Source organism: Antedon bifida, chromosome 2, assembly GCF_963402885.1.
Source record: "Antedon bifida chromosome 2, ecAntBifi1.1, whole genome shotgun sequence".
NCBI classification, from domain to species: Eukaryota; Metazoa; Echinodermata; class Crinoidea; order Comatulida; family Antedonidae; genus Antedon; species Antedon bifida.
This window is the reverse complement of record NC_136227.1, coordinates 23,053,590-23,062,748: the sequence shown is the minus strand read 5'-3', so window position 1 is coordinate 23,062,748 and position 9,159 is coordinate 23,053,590. Positions and strand designations below refer to the sequence as shown.

General features: G+C 32.7%; 2 protein-coding genes across 4 annotated transcripts in view; one reads left to right on the top strand and one right to left on the bottom strand.

Moving 5' to 3' along the window:
* Window positions 1-367: 367 nt before the first annotated feature.
* On the bottom strand, window positions 368-6,267 carry LOC144858630 (arylsulfatase J-like). Its single transcript, XM_078714719.1, has 7 exons — window positions 5,995-6,267; window positions 5,396-5,582; window positions 4,667-4,860; window positions 4,058-4,265; window positions 3,429-3,678; window positions 2,378-2,514; window positions 368-973 (listed from the first exon to the last, which is right to left on the bottom strand). Exons 1-7 carry the CDS (start codon window positions 6,250-6,252, stop codon window positions 702-704), a joined length of 1,506 nt encoding a protein of 501 aa, XP_078570845.1. The 5' UTR covers window positions 6,253-6,267; the 3' UTR covers window positions 368-701.
* A 269-nt stretch (window positions 6,268-6,536) lies between these two features.
* Window positions 6,537-9,159, top strand: part of LOC144858621 (endothelin-converting enzyme 2-like) — a 50,707-nt gene continuing 48,084 nt past the window's right edge. The window contains exon 1 of one of the 3 annotated variants that reach the window (XM_078714706.1): window positions 6,537-6,661. The gene's annotated coding sequence lies outside the window, so the exon portion shown is untranslated. The remainder of the gene's footprint in view (window positions 6,662-9,159) is intronic. The other 2 variants (XM_078714708.1, XM_078714705.1) reach the window with 2 other exon arrangements.

Sequence of the window (9,159 nt, the reverse complement as noted above, 5' to 3'; positions counted from 1 at the left end):
TAATTTTATTCAATACAAAATACAATATTACAAAAGAAAAAAAATTGACAATATTCACATGTTATTGCTTCACACCTGGTGAACTTATAGTGCATCTTAAGAATCTTTACATAGTACTGTGAATGCATTGTATGAACACATTTATTTACAAAGAACTTCCAATGTATATGGAATGTGTGTTGAAAAACAGGAATGGTGTTTTTCAAAAACAAGAAAAAAGTATGTATTTAGAACCTAAAAGTAAAAACCCTAAACTCAATTTTAATATGAATTTATGTTGCATACATTGTGGATCAACAGCAATTGTTTGATACTGTATACATTTTTCTGAGTTTAAATGACTGTGGTATAATGTTACAGTTCGGAGGTACATCACAGTTTATCAGATAAAGCATTTATGTCAGATATAACTCTCAGTTTAAATCACTTTATGTAGACTTTGAAGAAACGAAAGCCAGAAAAACTAGAAACCTAAACATGAAGTTTAATTCTTTAAATTCAATTATAGTCACATGACATTAAACCAATGAATTTACACACTTCAATATTTATATCATTATGTGTGTAAACAACATCAACCAGCAGATGTTCTATCCAAATTAACAGCTTGATTACGTTTGAAGGCTTAGTTAAGATAGTTAACAAATGTTAGCAGGTAGGAAACTTTACAAAATACAAGATAACCTGTTGTGCAATTCAATTTAAACCCAAGGACCCCAAACATCTTGGTGATGTGCTGGATTAGCTCGCTCATCAAAATCTGGCCAGTAGGCGGGAACAGATGTATTATAATAGTAGCTGAGTCTCTCTATCAATTGACTGACAACATCAGGATGGGATTGTGACACATCATAGTATTCATACGGGTCTGCTGTAATGTTGAACAGCCAAACTTGTTGGTTCGGGATGAGTAAAGGCTTAAATGCCTCTATACCAGAGTCTGGTACAGGAATCCATTCTCCATTGTTGGCCCCTGTAAACACAGAGATTACATAATTTATGTTTAAAAAATTGGTGATTATGGGGCAAGAGAAGTCTACAAAAGTAGCTATTAGGCAGCCAGGAGTCTAATCATCTAATAGTCGTTTAATATTACATCACGGTCAAGTTGTCTGTTTGAGCATTTCCATCTGTGTAACAATACTCTGGTAATCAACGCATTATTGCATCCCTTTATGAATGCATCTTATTTCTGCATGCTTTTAATGCGACACAGGTAATTCATGCAAATTAGTGATAAAAGAAGTCATATCAGTGATGTATGCTCCCAGTGACTAATTGGACAAAGGTCTTCAATCGGCAATTACACATTATTTCATTACGTCATTGTTTCACACTTGTTAGATTAGGATCATTATAGATTGTGAAGGCCACTCTTTACATTGATATAGATGTGAAGTAGATGCTAGGATAGATGATGCTGCTTTACAAATAATCAATTGCTAATTTGTTTTTTTATAAAAAATGTTAGTTATAAAGAAAAAAATTCCCAGTAGGTCTGTCAATTAACGTTACATAAATGGTTACCAATGAAAACGGTTGTTTGTCAATAAAGGTTACATAAATGGTTACCAATTAATGGTTGTTTGTTCAATAAAAACTGTAATAAACTAGCAAAAAAAAGCAATAAATGGAAGCATGGTTAGAAATATGCTACAACCGTACTATCAACTAACAATTGGGCCACTTTGCTAAAAGTCACTGGTATTATTGCACATGCAATCGATTATTTCACACAATTCATTGTTTTGCAATGCAGGAATCCTTAAGAAAGTGGACTACCTAAATACAGATAGCAATGCCTGACACTGCACGAAACTAGAGTCTAAGCAAATACATACACAATTTAACAACCCCGAGATGGCCCAAAGAGTCCAAATTTCACAATACATTTAAAAGAACAGAAAAGAATTTTAGAAAACATGATAAGTTTCTAGTCGTCTGGTCTTAAAGGTGCACTTATGTCGACATGGAACTCACCGCAACTTAACAGAAAGGAACTAGTTGGGTAAGAGAGCTTTTATGTCGACTTTTGAAGCAACTGATGGAATTGAACCAGTGAGTGAGAACTTTTGTCGATACAAACTAATTGTAACTAGTCATGGTTACCATAACGCACACGCCATGATTTGTAGTTGTATAGGACCAAGTATGCACGAGCGCTAATTTAGAAATATCAAACTGATCACTACTGGTCGTGGTTACTGAACTGAAAGGAATGGAAAGTCAACTAAGCTTTATATGTCGACATTTGTTGTGCCCCTGTCAGTTCCAGTCAGTTGAGTTCAGTTGCTCAGAGTGCTTACAGTATGTCAACACATTTGAATTGAGTTGACATAAGCGCACCTTTAGGAAAGCAGTTGACTGTACTCCATACCTGGATGACCGGTAAGCAGTTTCCAATCTCCAACTCTTATTGCAGCTGTCATGTTCACATTAAATACACTTTTGTCTTTTTCTTCAAATGCATCAATGTTATGCAACAGCTCTTTGCGTGGTGATGGTTTATTTTCACTGAAAAATATGTAAGAATGTTAACCAACTGTAGAACAAGCACTGTAATGTAATTGAGGTTTTATCTAGAGTGTTATCTTTAAAAGTTTTCATTAAGATAAGTTTAGGCTAAAACACCCTATGTTTACAATGGAACCTTCTGCACATTTCAACAAAAAGCAAAAAAAAAAAACAATCTCTCAGCAAAGGCAATTTTGAACAAATGTGAAATCAAACTAAGGCCTATGCCTAATTATGACGTGCTACCCTACACCCTGTTATATTTTTTGTGTTTAAATGCTGAATCCAATAAACCGAAAAAGCAAGTAAACATAGTTTATCTTCATTGTTAAAATATATGCATATCTTGCACTTTAAAGCTCAGTACAGATTACGGTACTAATCTTACAGTTCATAGAGTAAATGATGAAAGCACATGAAACCTAATACTGTATGCATTTCTTGCACATTTTTTAGCAGCATTCTATTTCCTTATATTAATCAACATTCAAAGTAACATTTAAACTGCATATTGGTGTTTTCGACAACACAATTATAGTCAATTTTAATTACAGTGTTAACTCTTCAATTAAAGGTTTTAGCATAATAGTAGTATTACTGATTCCCAAATATTCAGTACAGTAAATTTAAATGTTACAGTTTAACCTTTTAGATTAATGATTTCCTAGTGTGTGTTCTTAGAAGTAATTAACTACTATTCTCTTGGTACAGTAGGTGCAACACAGGTTTATCTATAGATAAATGGCATGCTCATAAACTGTGGATCAATATTATTTTAATCAACATTTTACAATATAAATTATTAAAAACTCTCTCCATGTTGTTTTAGTGGACATAGGTCATTTTTGCAATTGTGAAAAATAAGTATAATTTGTCACTTTTAAGTTAAACTGAATTAAAAGCATAAACTATACCTTATAGTTGGCCAAACATTAAACCCATCAAGGGTTAAATCGCTAATGTTTCCATTGGCAATACCTTGTACAAGAGTAGGAAACCAATCACTGACGTGCATCAACTCTTTGGTAATCGTGCCTTGTACGTTGAGTGGTAGAAGAGGACTAGAAGTAAAGCCAACGGCTTTCATTCCACCTTCCCAATACGATGCCTTCCAACCACGTAGAGGCCAATTATTTCCTCCTTGAAGAACCTGTCCACCATTGTCTTATAAAGAAACAAAAAAGTTTTTTATTGCTATTGGCAACTGACTATTATAAGGGTTAGGGTCTTGTTTCCAGCACCACTGATTACCAACATACCAAACCTTTTTAAGCTTGTTTTAAATACAGTTTACAATCCAAATATGATGGCAGTATGCGCATATTGTATTAAAACATATTTTACATATTTAAAATATATTTACCAAATTTCTTGATATTAATGGTGTTGTATTTTGTAATCTAGGGGGAAGTTGTTTGATTATACATGTTACCATTATTATTACACACAAAAATAAATTCCTCCCCTGAAAAAACTCCTAAAAATGTTCTGAACAATAAACACCTCGGGCGTTTATTCACAAGAATACAGTAAATATAATTACCAGTTGAAAATATGAGTATTGTGTTATTCCACACAAGATTATCCTTTAACGATTGCACTATCTTGCCTACAGCATCATCCATACATGTTGTCATGGCAGCATACAATCTTCTATTCTTATTCTTTATGTGTGAATACATGTTTATATATTCATCTGGTGCTTGTAGAGGAGAGTGGACTGATTGCAATGCAAGATATAAGAAAAAAGGCTGCAAGAAAACATCATTGTTAATCACACAAAAAGAATTACTGTATTTATTTTCCACTATTTGGAATCACAAGTTGGGATTAAAATCAATTCAACACTTCTTTATATTATCTCATAAATATGATACAGTGATTATTACACTTTATAGAAACTTTACATTTGATTCATGACATTAACAGTATCAAATATGTACTGTATGTCATATAAATGTTGACATGGAAAAGGTGAATGAACTATGAATGGATAAAATGCGATTTTAACAGATCACCATTGACTGGTTACATTATTTTTAAAAAATGTATACAAAAGTTACAAAATATTGCTTATGTCAGTTTAAGTAAGTTATGTCAATAATAAATTATATTGAGCATCTAATTATCCAAGCATTTCATAAAAACAAACCTCATTTGTATTATGTTTTGAAATAATATTCTGTACGCGTTCAGTAAATATGTACGTTGAATAATTGCCTGTGTACTCCCAGGCAGGTCGAAGGTCATCATGTAAGTCATAAGCATACCAATGTTTCATGAAAGTACTTGGAAAACCACCATTTCGATAATGTGTCCAATAGTCTTCGCTACCAGTTAGGTAACCTAGAGATCAATTATATTTACATCAGTAGCCCTATATTACAAATATTATAGCATCATTGTGGTATTATAATTTACAGGATTATTAAATGTCATCATAAAAAATTGTTGGCTTCATCCATTCTAGGTACAATATATATATATATATATTGGATCTAAAAAAAATGATTTACCTGAAAAAAATTTTAATTTAAAGGAAACAATTTTTTTGTTAAATTACAGTTTTTCCGAAGTACTAGATTCAAGTTTGATAAATTAATTAACTAACTATATGAATTAAAAATCACCATACTTAATTATAATCATTTACAGAATATAAATTATATATAAAAAAAGAAGACAATGTTCAATTCCAGTATTAAGAGGCAATGATACCAAAATGTAATAAGTTCAGTAATACAGCAGGCAGAGGTAATCATATTTAGCCATGTTTACATCATATAGCTATTGTTAACAATTTATAGATCACAAATTTGGTTTACAATTGTTTTCTATATTATTATAAAAAATTATATATCATAGTGTTATTTGCACTCACCAAAATATGAATCAAATCCCCTGTTAGTGGGAAGGCATTCTTTCTTATAAAAACCTATATGCCATTTACCAACTGCATGAGTTGCATATCCATTATCTTTTAATCTTTGAGGTAATGTTGTCATAGAAACAGGAAGGCAATTTGGTTGAGTTGGCCATATAATCGAATGTTGTAAGCCAGTATAAATCTAGATGAAAGAAAATGTTAAACTGTTACAAAATTACATTTGTACAAGAACATCTGATTTGAATAATTTTACTTCAAAAAGAAGCCCATGAGCTTCTCTTTTTAGGACTCTTTTGTGGGTTTCTTTTTCAGATGGGCTAATTTTCAAAATGAATGCTGTTCATTTTGTGAATTTGATACTACAATATGGTTTTGAGACATTCCCTTCCAATTTTACATAATTATTTGCCAACAAAGCAGACAAGAAGAACAAACTGTCAAATGAATATGATCAAGGCTTGATTCTTTAGGGTTGTATTGGCTAATAAAACAAATAAATGTCAAAGCCATTGTTGCATGCAGCAAAAATGTAGTTAAAATTAATATCCTATAAACTTGATATAAATTTTTTTTATTAATTTAACAGTACAGACCTGGTAGCGACCACTCAATAATTGGCTTCTAGTGGGTGTACAGATAGGCTGAACATAGTAATTCTCAAATCTGACACCCGATTTGGCTAGACGGTCCAAATTCGGTGTTTGTATTTCAGAGCCATGATACCCAATATCATTATAACCATAATCATCTGCAAGAATAAATATAATATTTGGTGTTGTACTTGCGTTAACTGATACTAAAATAAACATACAAATGAATACAAAACACGAAACGGGCGATAAAGGTGCCATTATACCAGAAACTGCCGAGTTACTCTTTTATTGGTCGATTCGATTTTGGTGGAGGTAAAACAATAATTATTTTAATTCAGTATTTAACACCCTAAACATGATCTAACTAATTCGTACTACATTCAATAACAATAACATAATTAACATTGAAATAGATAAAAATGGTAAATGTTAAATTGCCATTGGACATTTCTACAGTTCAGTAAAGGTGGTATCACCCCTTTTGAAAAGTACTATATTCCAATTCATAAACAAGCACACTGCTGTAATTTAAGCTCAAGAGAGTCATTTATCTGCATTATACAATATTTATACCTTGTCCATTATTCTGTACAAGAGTAAACTGAGATAAATTACCGTAGATCCAGAGGAACCATTCGGGATACCTGAATACAGCCCTTTGAGGAAGGTAAGAATGTTCCAATCATCGATGACAACGAGATAATGAAATGCTTTTCTTCCACATAGGGAAGACATGCATGATGTATACAGTATAATAATTGATCAAATGAGCTTATTTGTAGTTAGGCATATTACTATTTTTTGACAGCGCCAATATATGCTTCTAAGTCTGTCTTTAAATACGATTGATTAAGAACCGTAAATAAGATGTTGTATGATGATGGTAGTCAACATGGCAGAAATAACCACACAGATGATCCAAGTCTGTCACAAAACAGTTAGAACTCTAAATTTGCAGACCCCGTGGCAGACACATCTCGTAAGCAGACAGGGCTCCCATAACAGACACTATTTCGTCTTCCTATTTAAAGATGTATCATCTACATTTGTCAGTTTATTTCAAGGTCACAAACTATACAATGTCGTAGCTATGAGAAGAAAAATGGTGCGGTTGTCGCAACCATGATTTTGTCAAGGCTTCTGCCAAATAGTGGTTTAGATTGAAACCCATTTTGTATTTAACAGGTTCTGCCAAAAAAGACAACTATTACTTCATCATAATTATAATATTAAGTTCATTAAACATATGTTTGCAAATTACCCGGTCCTACTAATCGTCCATTGTTTAATTGTTAGTTAATTATGAAAACCCAACTTTTATAACAAAAATCATCCAAATTTATGTTATAAACGATGAAATTTAGCACTGTTAACTTTCTTTACCTTGGATGTTAATAATTAATTCTATTGAGTCGTCAGTATACAGTTAACAGTTCAACAGTTTGGAGAAACTGAAAGTACAGGATTAATCCAGCCCAGGGCACCTTTTGCTTGTTCTTTCTTCGTGTTTCATTGTTTATAACAATGGACACACTATTAAAAAATAATTTAAAAAAAAACCCACAGCAACTATAGACTACCAGCAAAAACTCAGATTTATATATATCAGTGGCGGATCCATGGGTGGGGCGGGATTGCACCCTCCACACGCCCTGGACCAACAAAAAAAATTAGAAAATGTCGACCTTTTAATAGGCTAGTAGGCCTACCTCAGTTTTCATTTTTAAAGTATCAATTCTTTAATACATTTATAATAACGTGAGAGTGCCATTTCCAACCATCTAGAGGTGTCATATTTTCAAAATCATCTCAACTATTATAACAATTATTTTAGTTTATTTTTTAATCCCTTTTTACCTACTTTCCATGAAACATATGTTATCATTAAAAAAAAAAATTCATTCATCCTTCTTGTCTTTTTTAATTTTCTAATAAAAAGTTATGATCAATACACCATTCTTGTTACTTATATATACTGTGATAATATTACATTTATCATAGTATGTAGAAGTACTGGATAAAGCCATTCCCACTGTGATTGTAAAGCTTCGAGACTATTGTTTTTAGTTTGTAGCTTTGTCTCACCTTGCTTTTCACACCTATCAGACACAATGCTCTTCTATAGCTAGTTTCCATCAGTGTTCTCCCTAGGCCTTTGAAGCTTGGGTTCTCTACAATGATGCTTTACCATCGGCCGTGACACTTAAAACCTTATTCGTGGCGCCTAAAAATATCAACCACAACCAATCTAAAAATAGATTAATAACAGGTACTTTCTAGAGCTGAGGCATGCATAAAGGGCCTAATGCATATGAGACATGTGACATGACCACATGCAAGCCAAGCCAAAAGACTGCGTAACAAAGTGTTATAACGACTGAGACACGCTTTTACCGGCCGCCGCCAAGAGATGTAAATGTGTTGTTGCTGCCATTTCTCTCTTTTGATCTCTAGTTTTAATTGGCTGCTGTCTGAATCATCCATTTAATGCGGTAACTTGTATATTGTAAATAAAGTTTTTGATTGATTGTATTGTTTTTCTTGTAAAAATGTTATGTGTATTAAAAAATAAATATCATTTTCAATATCACACTGAATTATGGATCGGTGGGTGGGATTTACTGTTTCGTCCGTAACGTACGCACATCATCAAAGGCGCGATTGATTTACTAAGCTCAATTCATTTGCTAGCTGCTTTGATCGTATAATACATTTCAGGCCTTGCCTTTTGAAGATTAGATGGAGATGTTCATTTTAATGTTAAATGTTTTTATATTATGTATCCAATTTTTATATATTGTCAAGATTGTTGTAATTCAGTTTTTTAACTGCAAGGACAATTGAAATAAATAAACCATGAATGAAATGAATTATAGGTGTGCTACAAATTGCACTCCTCAATACATTCAGGGGTGCTGTAGGTGTGCTGTTTGTATTTTGGTGTGTAGAATTTTACCAAATTTAAGCGTGTTGTAAATCACACTCCTCGAGGGCATTTTAGGAGTGTATTAGGTGAGTGATCGCACTCACTCGCCTTAAAAGACAAGGCCTGACATTTGCATTCCAATCAAGAAGGCTACAAAGTGTTTGCTATCACGCTATGAAGTGTCATTTCCTGCCAACTAAAGGTGTCCTACTGGTGTGTAGGCCTAGTTTTACTTCATC

Coding starts and splice junctions, on each gene's coding strand:
- LOC144858630 (XM_078714719.1), bottom strand. CDS start 6,252: ATGGCACCTTTATCGCCCGTTTCGTGTTTTGTATTCATTTGTATGTTT. Junction 4,861..5,395: donor GGGATTTGATTCATATTTTG/GTGAGTGCAAAT, acceptor ATTGATCTCTAG/GTTACCTAACTGGTAGCGAA. Junction 3,679..4,057: donor AATACTCATATTTTCAACTG/GTAATTATATTT, acceptor TTTCTTTATAAG/ACAATGGTGGACAGGTTCTT.